The following is a 21482-nucleotide window of genomic DNA, read 5'->3' as shown; positions in this document are numbered from 1 at the left end:
ATCTGTGTCTTCCCCATTCTCTGCTCAGAGCCAGGGACAGGAGGGAAGCTGGAATCTTGTGGTGGAGAAGGAGGGGGGAGGAGGAGCCTTCTTTTTCCCCAGCTCCCTGGCGCCTCCTTTCCTAACCAAAAACACTGAGGTTTGGAGGTGAGATTTAAAGGACCAGCAGCTGCAGTGCTTCTTACTGTTTGAGTCACACTGCCGCTGTTTCCCAGGGATCTCCTCAACTGCTCAGTGCCTGGGCGCAGGACCTCCCTGCAGTCCCCACTCCACGCTTCTCAGTCACTCTGTCTGACATGGACCCCCACCAGCTCACTGGCCAGGGCAGGATGACCAGTCAGAGAAGTTACAACGGGTCAGCGTCCAACTCCAGGGCAGAAAAATCAAAGAGTTCACAGGGCGTAGGCTGAGACCGGGACTGCAGCTGCCTGTCTCGGTGTGGAACAGCCTGGTGCTGCCTCCACCCGGCGTCCTCTCTCCAGGCAGGCAGCAAAGATGGAAGAACCCCTGGCCTCAGGAAATGTCTAAATGACTGGGCTGTGCTCCCCCCGCCCCATCACCCAGGGCCTCCCTGCAGGCCCTGCCTGGTGGTTACAAATCTGGACCCACACCATGGGGCTGGAAGGACTCACCCAGACTGCCACCAGGCTTCTGACCAAGTGCTCATGTCCCCCTGGCCAATGCTGTGACAGTGCTCTGCAGGCAACAGTCCTCTGGCTTGACCCCAGCCTTCAGTAGGTCACTGATGGCTGCCTCTGCGGGCGAGGAAGCAGGAGCCAGTGCCCAGGACCTCTATCAAGCTCTCCGATGGAGGAAGGGGCTGGCGCTGTCCCTGCAGACCCCTCCAGAGGAGTGAGAACCTGGAGGGAGGAGAGAGGGGCACACGAGAAGAGCCTGGCCCTAGTGCCCCAGCTTCCTTCCTGGGGGCTCCCCTTTGGTAACAAGAGTCTTCCATAGGCACTTAGAATGTGGAGAGCCCATCCCACTGCTGCCCTGCACCTGGCAGCGGGATGCACAGGTGGACCTCCTCAGGTTGGGGGAGGTGTTCTCACCCAACGAAGCTGAAGTTCTGTTACTTCCTGTCCCGGGGGAGCAACACGAGTTACCAGGGCAACAGGCTCAAATCAATCTCGTCTGGGTAGAGCCAAGGGCAATGTTGTTGCCAGGGCAACTGATAAAGTCAGTCGTTTGGCTCCAGGCTTTTCCTGGTACCCAGCAGGCTAAAATCACCTGGCATTGATTACCAACCCACCTGACCACGTTTGCTTGTCCAATCCCTGCTGCTTCCTGCTTTATCTTTACCCAGCACTTAGGGGTTCAATGACACAAGGCTGTCTGGAGCTGGTCTCTGTGACAGCGGCTGTGATTTCACAAGGACTGGGGTGCTCCAAGGTGGACTGGTTGGTGGGAAGCGGGAAGGAGCAGATGTGAAGAGACCCTCCTGTGCGTAGCTTCAAATCAAACCTGGGGAGTAAGGCTCCAGGCAGGAGCGCAGCAGGTACGTGGCCCCCATGGGTGCCCTGCTCCTCAAGGCAGCACCAAAACTAGGAAGGGGAAAGGCCTGCAGATGTCTTTTGTGTCCCTGCCACTTCTCCATGGCGCATATGTTGAGGCCACACTGGAGGCTATGACCTTGAATATACTTCTGGTGTCCACTTTAGGATCTCTCACATACCTGCCTCTCCCTGGCCAACACCCATCAACGGTGGAGGCTGCCGCTGGCCCACGTGCACCACCTGAGCTGCCGCCACCTCTCTGGCACCTTGGAGAGGCTTTGGCTGACCTGGGTGGGGGGGGGGGGCACCTGGAGCAGAACCTGGGCGCTGCTGCCTGCTGGCCAGATGCCCATCCTCATGATGCCAGGTGGTGCCCTGCATCACACTTTCAGCATGACCCTTAAAGGGCGTTCAAGAATCTGAGCCTTCCTGCACACCGCACGCACTGTTGGCTTCTCCAGTATTCCAGCTCATAGACCAACCCCTTCCTCCCACGCCTGGGAAGTGGAGGAGCCAGGGTGGGAAGCCCAGCCCTTCCTACTCAGGCTTTCCTGGCCCTTGGACTAGCTGGAGAAAAAGAACCAGGTGGCCTTGCTTCAGTACTCCTGGTACAGCTCCTAACTCACCTGAAGGCACTCCTCCCCAAATACCATCTTTAATAGGGGCCACAGCTGCCCTCTCCCAAACCCTCAGCTCCCCCACTGTAGGTGTCCTACTTGCCATGACAGTGAAATCATAAGGTCCTCTAAGGCCCCCACCCATGTGTCAACTACCGGTTTGTCTCACAGAGTGTGCACTGACCGGCGCCATCGCCCCCAACGTGAGTCAGTGGTCCTTGGAAGGATCAGAAGTGGGGTGTAAAAATGTCTGAATCCCAACCCCATTTCAAGCCTCCCGGGATGCAAGGGGCAAAGGGTACCTCCGCCAGTGCAGAGAGTCTGCACTTATGTGATCAGAGCCTTCAGCTGGCCTGGGCAGCGTTATTTTTGAACAGAGGTGGTGAGAAGGGGCTGAGGGCAATGGTGCAGCAAGAGGGCAGTGCCCCTGAGAGATGGTCTCTTCCTCTACTGGCTCTCCTTCAGTGCCACTTGACTGGAACCCTGGTGGGTATGGTCTGTGCACAGGGACCGATCCAGAAGTTAACTTACCCCAAGACACCTCCTATGGCCCCAACCCCGCAGAGAAACTGAACCTCCAGCTCCTCCAAGATCAGCATAGGCCAGTGCTCCGTAGCCCTGGCTCCTGGGATTACTTGGGAAGGCAGAGAACAGAGCCACTCCTGGGTGGGAAGAGGAGACACCATTCTGAGTGGGGAGTGGCAGAGGCCGGAAGGGGGTGCCACTGTAAGGGTGGCCCGGCTCAGTGACCCGCTCACCTCCAGGACTGCAGACGCCACCAGCGCGGTCACCACAGACGTGGCTCCACGCACACTCACCTCACCTCACCGCTTTCTCGGCCGGCCGGCAGCTCAGACGAGTAGAGACGCCACCCCACCCCCGCCCCTGCAAAAGCCCAGTCCCAGGACACGGGGTGGGGTGAGGCGGAGGCCGCCTCTCCTGGATTTCCCCACTCACACTCCACTCCCACCGCCCGGCGTCCAGCTCCGGGGCGCGCAAGGGTTAACCTCGCAGGGGTGGGGACTTCGGCGCGATCCGCGCTGGGAGGGAGGGGAGAGGACAGGAGAGGAGGCGACAAGAGGCGCAGGGGTCAAGCCTCAGAGTCTGTCGGAGCCTCGGGTGTCTCAGGCCACCGGGCAGCCACTGGGGCACACGGTGCGGACCCCCTGCCCCAAACTTCAAGTCGGGAGTGGGGGGAAAGACGCTGGGCATCAAGACGGGTGGTCGCCTGTCAGGATGCCGCCCCCCTCTCCAGGGGCCGCTACGTCTACCCCACCTCTGCCGTTCCAGCCCCTGCTCCGGACACTTTACTGCTTTGGGTCCGGGATGAAGCCCGGAGGCCCCACGACGACCCCGGAGTTCGAGTCGGCCGACGTGGCCCTGGGTCCGCCGCGGCCCTGGGCCTGCCCGGCTGACGTGCGGCTCTGCGGCCACCTGCGGAAGCAGAAGTCCCAGCGCCGCCGCTTCTTTGTGCTCCGCGCCTACCCGCAGCGCCTCGAGTGTTACGAGAGCGAGAAGAAGTTCCGCGCCGGCCGAGCGCCGCCTAAGTTCAGCGTGAGCCTGGAGGGCGCGTGCACCATCAGTAAGCGCGTGGACGCGCGTCAGCGACACCTGATCGTCCTGTACACGCGCGACCGCAGCCTGGGCGTGGCGGCGGCCAGCGAGGCGGAGCAGCAGGCGTGGTACAGCGCCCTGCTCCAGGCGCGCGCCGCCGCCGGTGAGGCCCGAGCCCCGGCGGGGGGGGGGGGGGGGGGGGTGCGGGGGAGGTGGATGATCGTGGATTTGGTTTATCCGTAGTCTGTCCCTTCCCCCGCTCTCCGAAATCAAGACCAAACGTGAAGGGTTTACACGTTTTCAGTTCCCGGGCCACAGTGAATCCAGCCTGCCGGCCCGGGAGCCCCTGTCACCAGACCATTGTCTCTCCAGGTCCCGACTCCCACGAGGACCCCGGGGCCTGGATCCTCGCTCCGTTTCAGGACGTCTGGCCCGTGACGCTGCGGCCCAAGGGGCTGGGGCGGGCACGAGGCCTGGGCAGCGGCGACTACTGCCTGTGCCTGGGTTCTGGGGTACTGAGCCTGCTGCGGAAGCCCGGGGGCAGAAGCTCCAGGGCCTCCCGGCCATCTCCGCCGCCGGCCCTGCGCTTGTCCCTGCTCAGCGTGCGCCGCTGTGGCCATGCCGACGCTTTTTTCTTCCTGGAGCTTGGCCGCTCGGCACCCACGGGTCCCGGGGAGCTGTGGCTACAGGCGCCCGACGCCGTCGTGGCCCAAAGCATTCACGAGACTGTCCTGGCCGCCATGAAACAAATCGGGGACAGTGGTGCCGGCGGCAGGGCTCAGCCACTGCCAAGAAAGCCCCCGACGAGCGCCTCCACACCCTCTGTCCCTCAATCTTATGAGACCCCAGCCTCTGCGGCCCAATCAAGCAGCCTGTACCGTCCGGGGCGCCTGAGTGAGAGAAGCGAGCAAGCAACCCTCAAGACCCTGGCCAGGCCGGGGGCAGCAGCCTCACACCCCGAGGGGTTGGAGCTGGGCGGGGTCTACATAACCAAGGGAGCCAGGAGTGACTACGAACCCATGGGGGGCGGCCAAGCCAGTGGCTACGTGGTGATGGCAACCCCGGGCCTTCCTGCCTCAGCCAAAGCCGCTTCCCACCAGCTGCTCCAGGATGGAGGGGTCACTGAATATGTGTCCATGAGCCTCTGTGCACCACGGTCCTTTTCCTCGAGCTTCTTGCCTCTTTCCTACAGGCCTGGGGCCGGGGAGCCTGGACCCGGGCTCCAAGGCCCTCATCTAGGCGTGGGAGACGACTGGGGATCCGCAGGGGCTCAGCGCTGCTTGCAGCCGCCGTCAGAGTTAGCCGGGGAGTACGTGTGCATTGAGTACGCGGCCGCCGACTACATAGGAATGGGCACTGACATCCCTGACGGCGGCCTCAACTATGTAGACCTGGACCTGGTCCCTCCCCTGGAGGTGCAAGGCGACGCCCCCGGGGCCAGGAACCGCCCACACAGCTACGCACACATCGAGTTCCAGAACCTCGGGGAGGCCCCGGTGAGGAGACCCCCGTGGCCCCTGGGTATAGCTGATGGATGGAGAGACAGACGGGAGTGGAGGAAGAAAAAAAGGGCAAAGTTAAGAATGCCTTCCTGCCCACCCCGCTGAACCCCATAATCCCCTTCTGCCCGATGGAGAAGCTCTACAGCCCAGATGTCCCCTAGGACGTGTGACCAGCAGAAGCGCTGAGCTGCCCCTTAGGACAGGCTGCCTAAGGGCTCTGCCCCTTCCAACTGTGGCACCTGTGAAGTCTTCGGGAGGAGGTTCCCCAAGAAGTTGGATTCTTTTAAGGGAGAAAATTCTAGAACTCTTCCCCCCTTAAAACCCCTACAAATTTCTGGACCTTCTCAGCCAAAGCCCTGATCCTCTGTTTCCCCCCAGAGTTCCTGCAGCATCGCTCCAGAGTCTCAAGTCAGCCTTGGCCCCACACCCTGCCTCCAATGATGACGACCACGAAGACAGAGATCTACCCCTCCCCCCACACACACACACCTGCTGTGCTTGCCTGGTGTCGGCTGAACTCCTGGGACCCCAGAGCAAGAAGGATGAGAGCAACAGGTATCTTACACTAGTGCCCTCCCGAAGTGATGACACCCCCTACCCCCTACTTTGCCTCTCCCAACGCCAGCTACGTGCTCACACAATTCTCCTTCTCCCGGGCCTGGCAGAACTGATGGAGTCCTTGCTTCTAATATACTTAATCTAGTCTAGGGGTCTATACTGTGCACCCCACCCCCATTAAAGTTTCCCTGCTGGGTGAGCCTGGAAAAGTCTTAGGTCCATGGATTCCCCTGCCCGACTGTAGGGGGAATGAGTAACAAGAATCTGAAGGGAGAGCAACCAAAGCCGTGGTGGAAGAAGAGACCCCATCCCTGCTTCCTCGCCCCACTCTGCTATCTGCCACAAGGAGCCTGTTTGCAAACCAACACTGTTTATTGTCAACAGAACCTGCCTGGGGAAGTAAGGGGCCCACTCTCCCCCAGAGGGGCTATGGACCTTGGCTGTCTGGGGCCCGTGGGAGAGATGGGTCCATGCAGTGAGAACAGCTCTGGCCACCACTGGCACCTGGGTGGTCAGAGGCAGGGTCTGGGGGGCCAGCAGGGGGCATCGGAGCCCCCGGGGAGCTGGGTCTTGGCTCCCCCTGGCTCATCTGCAGGAGGCCAGTGAGGGCGATCAGCTCAGGCCCACTGAGCCAGGCGGTGGAGCAGCCAGACGATGGAGTGGGGAGGACCCTGGGGGACATGACTGGGGGTGGGAGCAGCAGCTTCAGAGAGCCCATCACCTGAGGAGAAGGGAGAGGCAAGTGTCTCCCCCCGAGCCCTGCGTGAAGGCTGGGGTGAGGCCAGGGCAGGAAGAGTGCTCACCTGCTGACGGGCCTGAGACCGGTACAGGGGAACACGCTGCCCACAGGGCAGCACATGGTCAGAAAGAAAGACATCTTCACGGCACATCACCGGGAACCCTGGGGAGGAGAAGCTGCTAGGGTGGCAAGCGCTGCACTGGTTCTCCGCGGAGCCTGAGGGGACCAAGGGCCATACCTGCATCCCTGGGCACCTGCTCTCCACTCTGACGTCCTGCTAGACTGGGCCTGAGGCCTCTGCCTGAGGCTGCCTCGTACAGAGGGCAGAATGAGGGATGGCGCAAGGTCCGGCCTGAGAAGGAGGTGCCTGACTCACAGCTGAGCCCCTGTGGAGGGATGGGAAAGATTCCTGGAGCTTCAGCCCCCTCCCAAGGCATCCCTGCCCCACCCGAGGCTGGTGCCACAGGTACCCCCAACTCACCCACACCAGCTGAGGTCCCGGTTTAGCTTCACAGTTGGGGTCCTGTGGCGCCAGCAGGGTCATCCTTGACGGGGCCACCTCCCAGGTCATCTGGGGGGGAAGGGGAACTGGGGGGGGAGGACTTGAAGAGATTAAAATCGGCTCCGGAGTCGGTAAAAGGGTCTTGGGGGTAAAGATGGCAGGACCCTGTACCTACCTGGGGTTCCCGGTGACCGCTCGGCAGCCAGGCCTGGGGGCGGCCGAGGCAGCTGCTCCTCTTTCTGGGTCCAGGAAGGCCTTCGGGACCAGGGCTGAGTACTGGGAAGGGGCGGTACTGAGATGCTTCGGTCACAGCCTCCCGCAATCACCTCCCTGCTCCAAGTCTGAATACTTCCAAGGCCGGGCCAAGGGTGCCCGGTGCGGGGAAGCTGATCATACCCTTTCTTCGCTACTAGGGACAACTGAGATATTCTCACACTGTGGGCCCCCGTCGGGTTTCGCCCAAGTGCCGCTGGCAGAGCCCCTCACCTGTCCTGTGGGGTTGTTCTTGGCTCCCGCAGGGCTTCCTCTCCAGAGTCCCAGGCCTGGCCGGGGTCGCTGCCCGCCGAGGGGCCTTGTTCCTCGGGCGCCTGCTCCTCACCCGCGCCCCACCGCCGGGGGGTCCAGGGCAACATGCCGCGTCCACGGGGAGGGCAGGTCAGGGCCCCGCGCCGCCCGCCTGGCACCTCCCGGCTCCCACTCGGGCGCAGCCTCCCTCAGCGGCCCGCGCTGCCCTGCGCGCCCAGCTTGCGGCCCACCTCTCAAGGCTTCGCGGCGCAGGCGTCCAGCGCGTTTCCGGGCCACGTGGCGCACGGTCCCGCCGGGAGCCCGCGAGCGCCTCCTGGCGGCGCGGACAGCGGGGCCGCACGGAAGGGTGAAAACGGCCAGAGGGAACTGCGGCGCCCGCACGTGGAAGCTACACCGTCCCCAGCACACACCGCTCGTTCGCAGACACACACACACACAGCTAAGGGGCAACCTAGAGGGCTTCCGGCTTCCGTTTATTGCACGTGACACGACACCCAGCCCCCAGTCTTCCATCCCATACCCTCGACCACGCCCAGAGGCGGCCTCGCGCCTTGCTGGGCCAGCCTGCTTCCAAGCTCCCGGGCAGACAGGTGCCCGAGGCACAGGGCCAGGCCCGAGGCCGCCCTCACCAGTCCTCGCTAGAGAGCAGAGCCCAGGTGTGGCTGTCTTCTCTGTTCCTGGGGTTCCCGCCGGGTCGGGCCCCTGCACCCCGACCTCAACCCCTAAGGCCGCTCCAGCAGTGCATGGATGACAGCAGCGATGTAGGGGAGGCCCCTTCCCGGGGCCCCCTCCTCTTCCAGGATGTGGTGGGGCTGGCACAGGGACTCCTACAGGGAGGGGCCCAGGTTAAGTTCCCCTTGTCACCTCCTCCTCTCAGCTGTAGGGTGCGAGACACCCTAAAGGAGCCTGGGCAAAGGAAGCTGACAGAATGTAGCAGGCAAGGGTCAAGGGCACCCTGGACATGGCTTGGGGACAAATGAGATGCAAGGAAGCTGCCAGAGGATAACAGAAGGGAGATGACACAGGGGGCCAAGGCTCAGAGGGAAGGACAGACCTGCCATTTCCAGAGGGAAATGCTGGAGTAGGCAAGCTGGCACATAGAGCCCAGGAGACACGGCCAGGGATGGGCCCCCGGCACAGCAGGAGCAGACGCAACACACACACACACACACACACACACACACACACACGCACGCACGCAGCCACGGTCTGTACAATTTATACAAGAGACAGAGACCCAGCCTGGGCCTCTGCATCCCCTACAAATATAGAGTTCTCTCTACAAAATATAGATAATTTAGCCCCCTATAGCAGCTGGGGGGGGGGGATGGTGCAAGAAGGAAGGTTAAGACCCACCCTCTAGGGAAGCAGAGGGCAGGGCAGGGAGAGGACTTAAAAGGCACCATCAGCACTGAGAAGGGAGGGGCTACAGGAGGGTGGCCAGAGGCTGGGGACCCAGGGTCTGGGGGCACCAGAGTGGGGCCTCTGAGGTCAGTGTTTATGAGGGGAGGGGGGTTCACTAGTGTCTTTGGTAGGGGCTGAAGGCACCACCGGCGGGGAAGGGGGTTTGCACAGGAGTCTTATAAATAGAAGTAGGGCAAGGGGGTAGGGGGAGGGGTGACGTCAGGTCCTAGGAACCCAGGAGCCGAGTGTAGACGACACAGAGCAGCAGCATGAGGACCACGTAGAAGAGGACGAAGCCTCCCAGACCAGAGGGGGGCCAGAGGGGCGGGGGGGACCTGCCCCCCGCCCGCTTCACAGCCTCCAGGGTGGTCCACAGCCCCTGGGCAGTGCCCTGGAGGAGATCCGAGGGCGAGCACAGGTCAGCCTGGGAAGGGAGAGTAGGACAGATGGACAAGGACAAAGGACGTCAGCAGCAGCAGCAGCAGCAGCAGGACAATCCTTCCCACCCCCTGCCCTCACGTGCCAGGGCCAGAGCCACGCCGACATGCAGAGTGCAAGGAAGGGAGGCATGCAGGGGAGACATGCGGGACAGGGGCTGGCGGATGTGCTTCCTGTTGAGAAGCGGACACCCCCGTGAATGGAACCCTGCCATCCATGCAGGGTGCCCCGCTGAGCCCAGGACGCTGCACCCTTTATAGGAGAGACCAGCCCTGGGCCCCTGAGAACACACCCCCATACCTCAGGCACCCCCATTTTTCGACAAGCTTCTAAGAAACTCTCCACATTCTTCCGAGACTTGAGGGCACTGAGTTTTGGCTGGGGGTGGGTAAGAAAGGAAAAAGAGAGTAAGGGGGAGGCCCCAGGAGGCCCCGTCCCAACCCCTACTTCCTGCCTGGGCCCCAACTGACCACAGCAGGTGAGGGCACGTGAATGAAGGGCACGGAGCGGGGCCGCAGCTGGTTGGCCAGCTGACAGAGGATGACCCCATTGGCTAGAGCCTCTGCCAGGTCCTCGGGTAGGGGCCGCTGCAGCTGGGACTCAAGCACCTGGGAGGCAGGGGAAGGAGGGGGAGAGGTCAGGGTCAGCAGGGAACGCCCTCCTGCCCCTTCCGTCTCAGGGGAGGTACCAGGGTAGGCAAAAAGGCTGTTGAGGGAAGCCGGGAACCTCCAGGCACCACGCGGAGCCCAGGCTCCACCCACGCAGACCCCACCTCTCATACCTGGCGCAGCTGAGCCATCACCTCCTTTTCGTCCAAAAGCTGGGGGGATCGCCGAGGTCTCAAGACAGAGTCCGGTGAGGAAGGGCCTGGAGAGAGAGGAGGGTGTGGGGCCGCCTCCACTACGCACCATCGACTTTGCAGCCCGGTCGCAGGGTCTGGCACCCACATCACCTACCTCTGCGCTTGTGGGATTTTCAACACAATGGGACAACTGACCAGAGAACTCCCAGGCCAGAAGGGACGGCCCCAGCGCCGGGGTTAGTGCTGGATTAGCACCGGGTTAGTACTGGGGAGGAGGGAAGACCCACCTGAGCTGCTCTGAGAGGAAGAACGGAAGAGGAAGCTGTTTGGTCTCTGAATGGAGCTGAGTGGCCGGGGAGCAGGTGCGGTTGCTGGAGGCCGGAGCCAGGGGGCAGGAGAAGCATCCCCTCAGTGTCCTACTCCTCCCTCAGGCCACCAGGTCTCAACCCGCCCCCCCACCTACACAGGCCCGCACCCTCCTCCCAGCGCCGCCGTCCCACCTGGTCCCGCTGTAGGAAGGGGCTCCTGGGAGGTGGAGGCGGGGGTGGGAGCACCCTGCCCCCCCGAAGCTCCCAGCTGGGTGGCATTGGACTTGGGCTTGCCGCTGAGGAGAGACAGAAGGGGAATCGAGGGGATGCTCAGGGGAAGGGCGTGTAAGGCGAGGACCGAGAGAGGCGGGGTCCAGGAGGACACATACTTGTAGGTGGCCTGAGCGGATGAGGCGGCAGCACCCCCGCCAGAAGCCCTGACCCCCAGCTTCGGAAAACTAGAAAATGAAGGTGTGGGGTCAGCAGTGCCAGGCGGGGCTCCGCCAACCCCGAGAGGCAGGGAAGCTCAGGAGGCCTCACCGCCAGGGCAGCTGCTCCCACGCCCACACCTGTCCTTCCTTGGGGAACCCCACACTCCACTCTGCTGCTGCTGCCGCCGCTCGCGCTCCTGCCACAGCTGCAAGGTGTCTGGGCGCCGCCTCTCCTCCCCTGCCGGCTCCTCCCGCCTGCGGGGCAGAGGCAGGATGAGAGGTGGGGCGGGCGATGAAGTAAGTAAAGGGAGGAGGCGCCGCCTCAGGTGGCTCCGGGTACCTGCTGCTTGGTGCCCTCTCCCCATCCCCTGCCACAGGGCTCGATTCTGGTGGCCGCTGCTCCTGAAGAAAGAACAGCAGAGGGGCTGAGGGGGTTGCCCGAGCCTGCACTGGCTCCCCTCCTCCAGCTCTCTCATGGTGGATGGACAGGCGGACGCGGGCTCCCCTCACCTCGCCGGCACCTCGCTCTTCGTCCTCCCCAGGGACGTGGCTGTCGATGAAGTCAACCTGCTCAGGGTCTCCGTCAGCTAGAGAGAGCAGTGCGCATCAGCGAGCCAATGCGGGCGTTAGGCCCTCGTCCATGCCCCGCCCCCCGGCCCCTAGCCCGTGACCCCACTACACACCAGAGCCATCCTCCCGCCGCTCCCTGGGTCCCCGAGGCTCCCGGGCCAGCTCTGAGATCCGGAACGACAACTCGGAAAATTCATCAGTTGACTGTAAATGCAGAAATGCAGAGATAGGAGACAGCCTCTCTGGAGTCCCGGGGCCCATGGGGTTCAGGGCCCCAGGCTCTGCTGCTGAGCCAGCCCTTCCCCGCGAGACACTTGGGCGAGCGAAGGAAGAGGACTCCAGCCATCACCAGTCACTCTGAGCTTCAGAGGTAGTAGGCGAAGGGTCCCGGCTCAGAGGTTCTCCCCTGGGGCTGAGATCCCCCATGATCCTTGGAAAGGAGGCCCTTACCTCATTTCCAGACCACCTCTTGCTGCCACTGTCAACGCTGTGGAAGCCTGAGTCCAGCCCTCCGTCATACCGACGTCCCGGAAACAAGTCCTCAGCGGGGCTGGGGCCAGCCAGGGAGAGCTGGTCAGCTCCATTCTGGGCAGCAACCCCGTCATCCGCCCTCCAGAAACCATGGGGTCCCTGGTGCTAGGAAGGGGTTTAAGTATCCAGGGGCTTCCTTCCTTCCCACTTGAAACTTACCAGGGGCTGAAACTCGGGGGGCGGGAAGGGGCCAGGTCCCCCAGTGCAGACCCCCCGCGCCGCCCAGCCTCTGTTGACAAATACTTGAAGATGTGAAGTTTCCCCTTCAGGCAGATCTAGATGTGGAGGCGCATGGGGGGTAGTTAGGGGAAGAGAGGGGGGCCTCCCAGATCCTGCTTGGCTACCAAAGGGACCTATGCCCCCAACTCCTGCCCATTCTCGGGCCCGTCCTCACCTGTGCAGGCGGGCTTTGCAGGGGGTTGCTGTCCAGCAAAATGACCTGCAGGTGCCTAAGGCGGCAGAAGGAGACCGGGATGCGGGAGACACGGTTACAGGAGAAATCCAGGCGGACAAGAGGAAGGTCTCCCAGCTCTGGCGGTGGGTGAGGGAAGAGTTAGAAGCATGCCCCGGCGCGGGGCCTTGTGCTCACTTCCTCTGCCCCCTGCTCTGGCTAGTGGGTCACCCCTGGGGCCGCCGCGCCTCCGCCCTGGTTGGCTGAGGGCACTCCCCAGGACCCACCTCCCTGCTCCTCTTCCCGCTCAGACCAACTTCAGCTGCTGCCCACCCCACGTGCTTCCCTCGCCTTGTCCTCCCACCCCACCACCACTTCCTCCTTCTCAAGTGTCCGTCACAGGGCCCAAACCAAGCTGTGCCACCGCGTTGCTCAAAAGCCTTCCAGGATCTGCAGGCGGGGCTGCTGCGGGTGAGCGGGCTGCACCGTGCACAAAGGCACGGGGAGAGGGGGCTGCTGCGACCGTACAGCGCTCCACTAGCCAAGCCCTGGCCCACCCGCAGGAGAGGGTACCCTTCTCCACTTCTCAGAAAGGCACAGCTGGATTAGTGGTGCCCTGAGACACAGAATAAGAATAAAAATCACTGCTCTGAAAAATTTCGCGCCAAGCTGGCAGGTAATCCCCGTGTCAGTGTGACATGCTAGCTCGGAAGTGTTTTCTGCCGCTATCATGGTTCGTCCGCTAAACTGCATCATCACTGTGTCCCAGAACATGGGCATCAGCAAGAACGGGGACCTGCCCTGGCCCTCGCTCAGGAACGAATACAAGTATTTCCAAAGAATGACCACAACCTCTTCAGTAGAAGGGAAACAGAATTCGGTGATTATGGGTAGGAAAACCTGGTTCTCCATTCCAGAGAAGAATCGACCTTTAAAGGACAGAATTAATATAGTTCTCAGTAGAGAACTCACGGAACCTCCACAGGGAGCTCATTTTCTTGCCAGAAGTCTGGATCATGCCTTAAAACTTACTGAGCGACCAGAATTAACAAATAAAGTGGACATGGTCCGGATAGTGGGAGGCAGTTCTGTTTATAAGGAAGCCATGAACAAGCCAGGCCATCTTAGAGTATTTGTGACAAGGACCATGCAGGAATTTGAAAGTGACACATTTTTTCCAGAAATTGATTTGGAAAAATATAAACTTATCTCAGAATATCCAGGTGTTCCTTCTGATGTCCAGGAGGAGAAAGGCATTAAGTACAAATTTGAAGTATATGAAAAGAACAATTAACGTGAAAGTGTTTTCTGATCTATTTCAAGCCTCCTCCTTCCCCCGAAAAAATTATGTATTTTTTGTTGTAGAGACTTTTGTTGACTTTAGATCTGTGGATAATTATTTCTAAGCAAAGTACTTTTATTCCCCATTAATCTTAACTAGACTGTATCAGATACCATCTGTGAAACATTTCTTGCTGTAACTTCCTGAATGTCCACCAAGAGTCAAGAATAGGTGAGCAGCACCTGCCTAGGGCAGAACGTCTACCAAGACAGCCCGAAGTGGGAGAGCGCCCTGGCAGCATGAGCTGAAACCAGAGCCCATAGAGCTAGGAGCTAGGCAGATGGGTGCAAGGTCAGAGATGGATTATAAACAGAAGAGCTAGCATTCAGGTATTAGAATCAGATCAAAAGAGGGACTGGGAATTACTTTACATCACACTTCTGAAAAAAATTCTCTTCACTCAGACCAGGAATCAATAAGTTGAAAAATCCAGGATATTCCACAGGGATAGTAAAGAGGCAGGTACAAGACTACCTTTTTGGTGGTTAAAGGAGAAGGTCTGAGACCTTAAAAAACTTTGTTTCTGATCTTCAGTAACATTGCATGGGATGTTACAATGACAGAACAAGAATTGGCTGCTCTTTACAAAAAAGAATAATCTAATATCAAGCATAATGGCTAAAATTAAAAATTCAAAGAGGTAATAAATTGAGAATGAATATTGCTAGAAACCAAAATTAGCAAGTTAGAAACTAAACTTCACAGAATTAAAAAATGAAAATTAAAACATGTTTTACCCAACACGTTAGCAAAGATTCAGATTATGTATCCAAAAAAAAGCATTTTCTGCCTTATAAATTGGTACAACCTTTTTAGAGTGTAAGTTAGCAACATCAATTAAAATTCAAAATATTCTGGGTTTGGACCCAGAACTTCCACTTCTAGAAATTAATCCTGAACAAAGAAATGGACCCAAGAGTATTTGTTGCAACTTTTTTTTTTCAAACTTGGAAACAGCCCAAATGTTGATTAATAAGAAATAACTAACCAATATGTCTATAAAATGTAACATCTACAGCAGTTAAAAACAATGAAGTACTGACAGGAAAATGCCAAAAATTGCTAAGTAAAAGAAGGAAACTGTGTATAATACTCAAAATGTTTAATAAATGTTCATGTGTGGGGAAAAAGCAAAAAAAAAAAAGAAAAGAAAAGAAAAAATCACTGCTCTCTGGTCAAGCACCCCTCCCTGGTTAAGGAGTTCATGATCTGGCTCCGCCCATGTCTCGCACCTCGCTGCCCACCCTCACACCACATCAGACAACCCTCCACCCCCTTTGTTCTGGGCCTCTCCACATGCTGTCTGCTCAGGTAGGAGAACCCCATTTTTCTGTCCATGCATCTTTCAAGGTTCAGCTTAAGGGTCATTTCTTCTATGAAATCTTTCTAAACACTAGGTTGGAATTTATTGCTCCTTCCTCTGGGCCCCCAGGGCATTTTGCTGGGGTCTCTTTTATGGCCCAGAGAGAGCCCTGATCAAATGCTTATTTGTACCCCTACTGTCTTAGAAGGAAAGAAGGAGTGGGGGGGAGCCTAGAGAAAACGGATGGCCACCTGACTCCCCTCTCTTGTTCTTCAAAACCATGGGTAGCATGGCCCCAGCCTTCCCACCTAGCCCTGGCTTGCCTTTCTAACCACGTCTGTGCTGGACCTCCGTGCTTTACACACAGGGTTGCTTCTGCCTGGGTTGCAGAAGGATGGAGAACTCTCCTTCAAAGGTCAGCTCCTGCTGCACCTCTGGGCTGACTGAGGCCTTCCCCGGGTCCCTGAGCAGAGCCACACGGCTCCCTCTAGCCCCTACGGCGCTAAGTTTCCTGTTCTAGCGCTTCCCTCTGCTTGTCTCTCCCCATTAAGCCACTAAATCTTAAGAGTTGGCCCCAGATCTGAGTGACATCACTCACATCTACCTGTTCCCCACCTAAAACACAGGAAACACACACACACAACAATGCTGGCTGAATAAAGGAAGGTGTGCCTGCTTTGGAGCAAAGGCTATCAAGTGTCGGGTGCATCACAATTAGCCCATTAAAATGGGGTTGCCTGAGCTCCAGCTCACTGGTTCAGAATCTCTGGGGAGGCAGCACAGGACCTCACCTGACTCAGGTTTTGAGAGCTTCGTGGGCGCTAAATGGTAACACTGGGTGACCTTGAGGGCTCCTCTTGACTGTGAAATTCTACAGGGTGCCAATGCACTCACCACTCCCCTTCCTGTACCCTTCCCCAGATTTGTCAAGCACGGCTAATAACCCATGCTTTGCCAGCCTCAGAGGGCTGCTGGTCAAGAGCAAAGAAAATAATTTACAGCATGTCTCATGCATTGCAAAACCCTAGGCAACTAAGGCATTATTTTTCCTTGAAGATTCCTTGTCTGTGACTCCTCCAAGGTAGATACACAGACACAGACACACACACATCCTCACACCCCTCCAGTGCTTCCTTTTCCTCACCATCAGGCAGGGCGCTGAGCTGGTTCCTCCGAACATTGAGATCCCGCAGGGAAGGGAGGCCACACAGCTCCGCTGGGAGAGATGGCAACTCATTGCTGCTCACATCCTAGGATGAGGAAAGAAGTAGGGAAGGAGCCACAGACCCCGAGCATCAGAAACCACCTCCTGGACCTGGCCACCTGCTTTAGTCTCGGCTTTTCCCCTAGGGTGCATCCCTCCTTTTCCTGCCCTCCCCCGCCCCCCAGAGGTCCCTAGTGCCTGGCTCATCAGTCCCTCTTGTCACCCTGCTCCCCATCCTCACGAGCTGCCGCAGGCTTCCCAGGGCGCTGATGTCGGGAGGTAGGGCCCCCAGTTTGTTGTTGCTGACAATGAGTACTCGCAGGGGCAGCTGGCAGATGTAGGGCGGCAGCGATGACAGCTGGTTTCGGCTGTGGGAGGGAGGAGGGCAGTGGGCTCACCCTCCAGGCATGGCGCTGTCCTTTCAGGGTCACCGGGAGGGTCACTCAGGGTGCTGTTCACTGGTACTTGGGGCCGAGAAGGACCACCCCCTACCCTGCAGTGGCCCTGCCTCCCTACCTGAGGTTGAGGTAGGTGAGAGCTGTGAGATTCCCCAAGGCTGGGTTCAGGCATCTCAGACAATTGTGGTAGAGGCTCAGACCCTCCAGGGACACCAGCTGGCACGCTGCCTCTGGCACCTCGGGGAACCGGTTCCGGGACAGGTCTAGGGGAAGCAAGTGTCAGCGGAGAGCTTGCAAAGACCCAGCCCTGGACAGGAAGACCTTGAACTTCCCCAGAGCCAAGGAATCAGACCTATAAACCTGGACCCTCTGGAGCAAGAAGAAAGCCTTCCGTAACCTGGAGCCCATTCCAAGCGTAGCCAGAGCGGCAAAGGGAAGGCAAAGGCCTTGGGGTCTCTGGGCTGGAGAAGCCTAGACTTGGGGGAAGGGGGCGAGCCATGAACACCATCTTCAAACGCACAAATGCAGGGCTATCCTGTAAGGGTGGCTGGATTCTATAACTCTTGTGGTTTCTGTTGTTCTGTGATGCCTGGAGAGGTGGAAGGCAAAGGTCACAGGAGAAGGTTGGTGCTCCAAAGGAACTAGCCAAGGTGATGGGCTGGGAGGTTCAAGGTAAGAATATGAACAACCCCTGGGGGACACGACCGAGAAAGCTCACCCCTCCTAGGCGCCCTGTCTCCCAACCTCTACCTATTTTCCACCAAGGGTTATTATAGCCTGGCTCTGGAGACCTGACACTGGCCACCAAGGGTTATCATAGCCTGGCTCTGGAGACCTGACACTGGCCACCGGTTTTTCACCAGCCCCTGGGATCAGCAAGCCAGGTCCAAGGGACTATGAAGTCACAGATTCCCAAGGACCTGGAGAGAAAGGCAAATGGACCAAGCTGGAGGTGGGAGGTGGAGTCCCAGGCACACCTTCCTCAGAGCTGGCCTCCTTCCTGCCCTCTTACAGTCTCAACGGCCTGCTTCTACTTCCTCTCTTGCTGACCCGGACTTCAGACCAGCTCCTTTGCCTCGAGTCTTGGGCACGGGCGAGGAGTGGACAGGGCGGAAAGGACGGGAGAGTCTACTAGCATCCTTTTATCTCAACCAGCGGCTTGCTAGACCAGTGCAAGGCGTCCAGTACGGGGTTCCTGCCAGTCTGGAGGCTCTCACTGCTTAGACTGCTACAAGCCCGGGTCTCTGCTCCCTCTGCCCAGCCTGTATTGGGAGGGGCCCAGGGCCTGCTGGGGAAGTCCCAGGGAACAGAGCTTGGGTGAGCTTCTTAGAGGGCCCTCTCCACGGAGGGGCAAGCAAAAGCCGAGGGGAGGGGAAGCGGGGGTATATCCCCCAAGGAAATGAGTCTTGTGACAGGAAATGAAGTAGAAATAACCTGTCAGGTTCTGTCTCTGGGCCCTGTGTTTACCAGGGCGGACGACAGCCTGACGCCCCAAGAACCCTCTCTGCTCCCAGCCCTGGTGTGCACAGAAAAAAGACCTGTCACAGGAGAAGACAGTTCCAGAGAGGGTGGGAGGATGCGATGCAGTCCTCCCGCCCTCCCCCTCCACCTGCCCGCTTCCTCTGCATCCACAAATGTGTGTGCTGCACGCGCATGTGGATGAGGGGGGTGGAGGGCAAGCTGTGATGGGGCGGGCCAGGGAGCGGGGGCAAAAGCTCAGAGCGAGTGAGCGGAAGGGAGCGGGGCTGGAGGAGCGGTGCACAGGAGGCACAGGATGCGGTCTGCGAGAGAATGAGCTGCACTTCTCTTTTGTGAGAGCAGCCCTTCCCCCCACCTCAGGATTCATCCTACTATCAGGGCCCGGGGACCGAGTCCAAGGGACAGCAGGGACCTTCCACACAGCACACGTGCAAGGAAAACGCTGGTTCAGAAAGAGCTGCGGAAGCAGGAGGAGAGGTTCCACAAGATTCAGTCAGCAGAGCTGAAGTTTTTAGTCCATCAGGGTTGAAGGGCAAGGAAGTGTGGAGAGCAGGGTATGGGCAACAGACTGGGTTCCTGTCACTTCCTCTTTCCACCCCAAGCTACAGGCACCCTGCTTGGGGAGAGGGGCCGGAGGAGAGAGTTCTGGACGAGAGAGACCCACCTGGCCTAGAACCTGGGCCCTGAAAGGACTGAGGATTCCTGTGTGGAGAGCAGGGTAGAGAGAGGTTCTCAGGAAGCTGGGATTGTCCCGCTTGCCCTGGAGAACGGGCTGCACCCTGAGCCGGAATGCTGGGGGAGGAGGCGGAGAGGGGGTGGGAGCTGGGAGGGGGCCCGGGAGGTCTTGGGAGTTTTCCCCAGAAGTCCACTCACACAGACAGAGCCCTAAGGAAGTAAAGAATAACATTTGGTCTCTGTCAAAAAACAAGCAAGGGGGAGGGGAAAGGGAACAGACGGCAAGTGTCACACAGCTGCTGAGGTCAGTCTGGAGCTGGGGGGTTAGGCGGCTCGGGGAGACTGAGAGGGACAGCAGTGGCTCTCGGCTGCCCTGAACTCAGGCTGCCCTGAACTCACTCGCCGAAGAGTGGGCGAGTGAGTTTACCTAGCAACCCAAGACAACGGGAGTGGTTTCAACTGGTTCTCTCCAGAACAGTCGAGGAAAGAGTGTGCGTCGGCGCCCACTAGGGTGTTTGCAGGCGAGCAGGCACCTGCTAGGGGGGCAGTGCAGTCCCAGGGCAGTGGCATCAGGGGGACACTCTCATCCAGCCCCAAGTCCCACCCTGGGCTCGGCTGGGGTGGGGCTTTGGGAATGCAGTCCTCCGCCCCTCTTCCAATCCCCACCCCCCAGCTGCCAGCCCAAGGTCAGAGTTTGCCTCCTGAGCAGCTGAGCCTGACTCACTCGTCACAGTGGAGTCCCTGCACCCTACCATCAACAGACACCAGGGTGGAGGGATCCTATGGGTGGGGGACTAGGAAGGACAGTTGGGCCGTCTCTAGCTTCCCAGCACTCCTAGCTGGGAGATAAGATTTCCCTCCTTTCAGCAGCTGCCTCAAGTCCCTCCCCCGTGGGGAAAGCAGAAACTGAAATGGGAATTCTAGGGTCTCTGTGAGATCACAGGCTCCACAGTGACCTCACACACGCAAGAAGGAGGAGGAGTCGCAGATAAAGGAGTCAGGGATAATAGGAGGAAGAGCTCGCGGAGAAAAGAGTTGGGGGAGGTGGGAGATTTGCTTTTTTCCCACAGGCTGGCTGGGGGAAGAATGGAGAGAGTCAGCGGCCTTAGGGGGCGGGACTACAAGCAAAGGAAACAGAAACTTGGGGCTGTCAGGGGCAAACGCATGGAAGCGGGGGCCTGGGGCTGCTCTTATCTTTGGTGGAACAGGGGAAAGAGTTGGAGACTAAGTGGAGAAAGAGAAAGGAGTCATGGGGGGGGGGGGCTCGTGAGGGCTGCTTTATGGAACGATCAGAACTGAGGTTGAAGAGATCACGCAAATGAGCCAAGCAGGTGAGGGGCAGGACCATTCTACAGGTGCGCAGATATGCAAATAAAGAGAAGCGGGGCGGGGTAGGGGGGCGCTCACGACGCTCGGCCAGAGATTCTTGAGCGTTCCGTGCAAACCAGAAAAGCGCTCATTGTCTAGTAGTTCTTAAGGTGGGGAGGGGGTGGTGGCAGACTTATGCAAATCAGCAGAATCTAGAACTCCGACGGCCAGGTGATGGGGCGGGCCAGACTCCCGGGCCCGGGAAGAAACAAGCGAGGGGCGGGGCTATGCAAATGAGGGTCCCGGCCGGGCTCGGAGCCGGGTGCACTCACCAGCCTGGGTGATGTCTGACAGGTCGTAGCTGCGGGCCGCGCCCCGGGGGAAGTGCTTCAAACGCCGGTTAGACAGGTTCAGGGTCCCGGTGGCCACGGCCTCCTCTAGAGCCCGCTCTGCACTGCGGCTCCCGGGCAGACCCGGAGACCCTGGAACGGAGGTCGTGGCCGCCGCCTCCTCACCCCCGGCGGCGAGAGAGGCCGCTACCGCCGCCGCCATCCGCTCCCGGCGGCTCCCGCTGCCTGACTGACGGGACCGGCCGTCCCTCCTTGCCCCTCCCCCTCCTCGGAGCCGCCGTAGTCGCTTCCAGGGGGAGGAAGCGGGCTCAGGGACCCGACGGACCAATCGGGATCCCGAGACGCGTCGGAAGTGGCTAATCAGAACCCGCCGGCGGGGTGGAGACTCCGGCGCTGAAGAGAGGCGAGAGAAGGGAGGGGGACTAGAATAGAGTGCTCGCCAACGGCCTACTCTCCAGGCCGGCCCGCCCCGCGCAGCCGCATCCAATCACAAATCTTAGGAGTGGAGATGGAGCCAATCAGGTCCAATCAGGAGGCGGGGACGTCGGCCCTCCACTAGAAGGGATAGAGGCCGAGAAACGCAAACCCTTGTCCTCTTCCAACGAAAACCAATCGCAAGCTAGATACAGCCGAGTGACTGTAAAGAAGGCCAATTAGACCCTCCAGAGGGAACCTGGCCCGGCCTCTTCTCTGAGGGACTGCTCTACCTACCAATAGCATGGGCGAGAAGTCTGTCCCTTCGCTCAGGAGGAGATGGGTGAACTAGAACTTTGAGGTTGAGGTAAAGAATGTGAGTGCGGCACGCTGGGCTGGCTGGAAGCAGTGCAGGGATTGCAGTAGTGTGTGCGAGCTAGACGTGTTAGGGAGCGAGCCAGCTTTGCGGGCGCCAGGGTGACCGTAGGGATGGGGGGAGCGGGAGGCAAGGTGATGCCTGAGGCTAGTGTACAGGGGGTCGTTGCAGCCGAAGGGACCTTGGATGTCATCCTGGCTGCGGAGACCGAGGCCCCGCGACAATCTCCGGAGTCCGGGCGGACCTGTGGCTTCCCAGGGGCTGG

At 59.4% G+C, this 21482-nt stretch overlaps 4 protein-coding genes across 6 annotated transcripts; 2 read left to right on the top strand and 2 right to left on the bottom strand.

Moving 5' to 3' along the window:
* The first annotated feature begins 2938 nt into the window (after positions 1 to 2938).
* LOC307198530 (uncharacterized protein) lies at positions 2939 to 5823 on the top strand. Its single transcript, XM_079945489.1, has 3 exons — positions 2939 to 3868; positions 4054 to 5163; positions 5548 to 5823. The coding sequence occupies exons 1-3, from the start codon at positions 3350 to 3352 to the stop codon at positions 5608 to 5610; spliced, it is 1692 nt and encodes a 563-aa protein (XP_079801615.1). The 5' UTR covers positions 2939 to 3349; the 3' UTR covers positions 5611 to 5823.
* Positions 5824 to 6089: 266 nt separating this feature from the next.
* Positions 6090 to 7615, bottom strand: SAP25 (Sin3A associated protein 25). The gene is made up of 6 exons (XM_079945198.1): positions 7455 to 7615; positions 7144 to 7244; positions 6948 to 7054; positions 6705 to 6852; positions 6531 to 6628; positions 6090 to 6448 (listed from the first exon to the last, which is right to left on the bottom strand). Exons 1-6 carry the CDS (start codon positions 7598 to 7600, stop codon positions 6155 to 6157), a joined length of 894 nt encoding a protein of 297 aa, XP_079801324.1. The 5' UTR covers positions 7601 to 7615; the 3' UTR covers positions 6090 to 6154.
* A 569-nt stretch (positions 7616 to 8184) lies between these two features.
* LRCH4 (leucine rich repeats and calponin homology domain containing 4) lies at positions 8185 to 20821 on the bottom strand. Of its 3 annotated transcripts, none has more exons than XM_079945197.1 (18): positions 20410 to 20820; positions 16734 to 16878; positions 16459 to 16585; positions 16158 to 16263; positions 12372 to 12508; positions 12137 to 12252; positions 11897 to 11996; positions 11560 to 11650; positions 11387 to 11463; positions 11217 to 11278; positions 11015 to 11131; positions 10835 to 10903; positions 10638 to 10741; positions 10425 to 10508; positions 10117 to 10202; positions 9806 to 9943; positions 9636 to 9713; positions 8185 to 8320 (listed from the first exon to the last, which is right to left on the bottom strand). In XM_079945197.1, the coding sequence occupies exons 1-18, from the start codon at positions 20627 to 20629 to the stop codon at positions 8216 to 8218; spliced, it is 1962 nt and encodes a 653-aa protein (XP_079801323.1). In that variant the 5' UTR covers positions 20630 to 20820; the 3' UTR covers positions 8185 to 8215. The 3 variants fall into 3 exon arrangements, with proteins under 3 accessions (XP_079801323.1, XP_079801322.1, XP_079801321.1); XM_079945195.1 differs by lacking the exon at positions 8185 to 8320 and adding an exon at positions 9107 to 9321; XM_079945196.1 differs by lacking the exons at positions 8185 to 8320; positions 10835 to 10903 and adding an exon at positions 8947 to 9321 and having other exon boundaries at positions 20410 to 20821.
* On the top strand, positions 12853 to 15021 carry LOC307198201 (dihydrofolate reductase-like). Its single transcript, XM_079944951.1, has one exon. It carries the CDS (start codon positions 13099 to 13101, stop codon positions 13660 to 13662), a length of 564 nt encoding a protein of 187 aa, XP_079801077.1. The 5' UTR covers positions 12853 to 13098; the 3' UTR covers positions 13663 to 15021.
* Positions 20822 to 21482: the final 661 nt, after the last annotated feature.

This window comes from Stenella coeruleoalba (genome assembly GCF_951394435.1).
Source record: "Stenella coeruleoalba genome assembly, chromosome: 15".
Lineage (NCBI taxonomy): Eukaryota > Metazoa > Chordata > Mammalia > Artiodactyla > Delphinidae > Stenella > Stenella coeruleoalba.
This window is presented reverse-complemented; position numbering and strand designations above follow the sequence as displayed.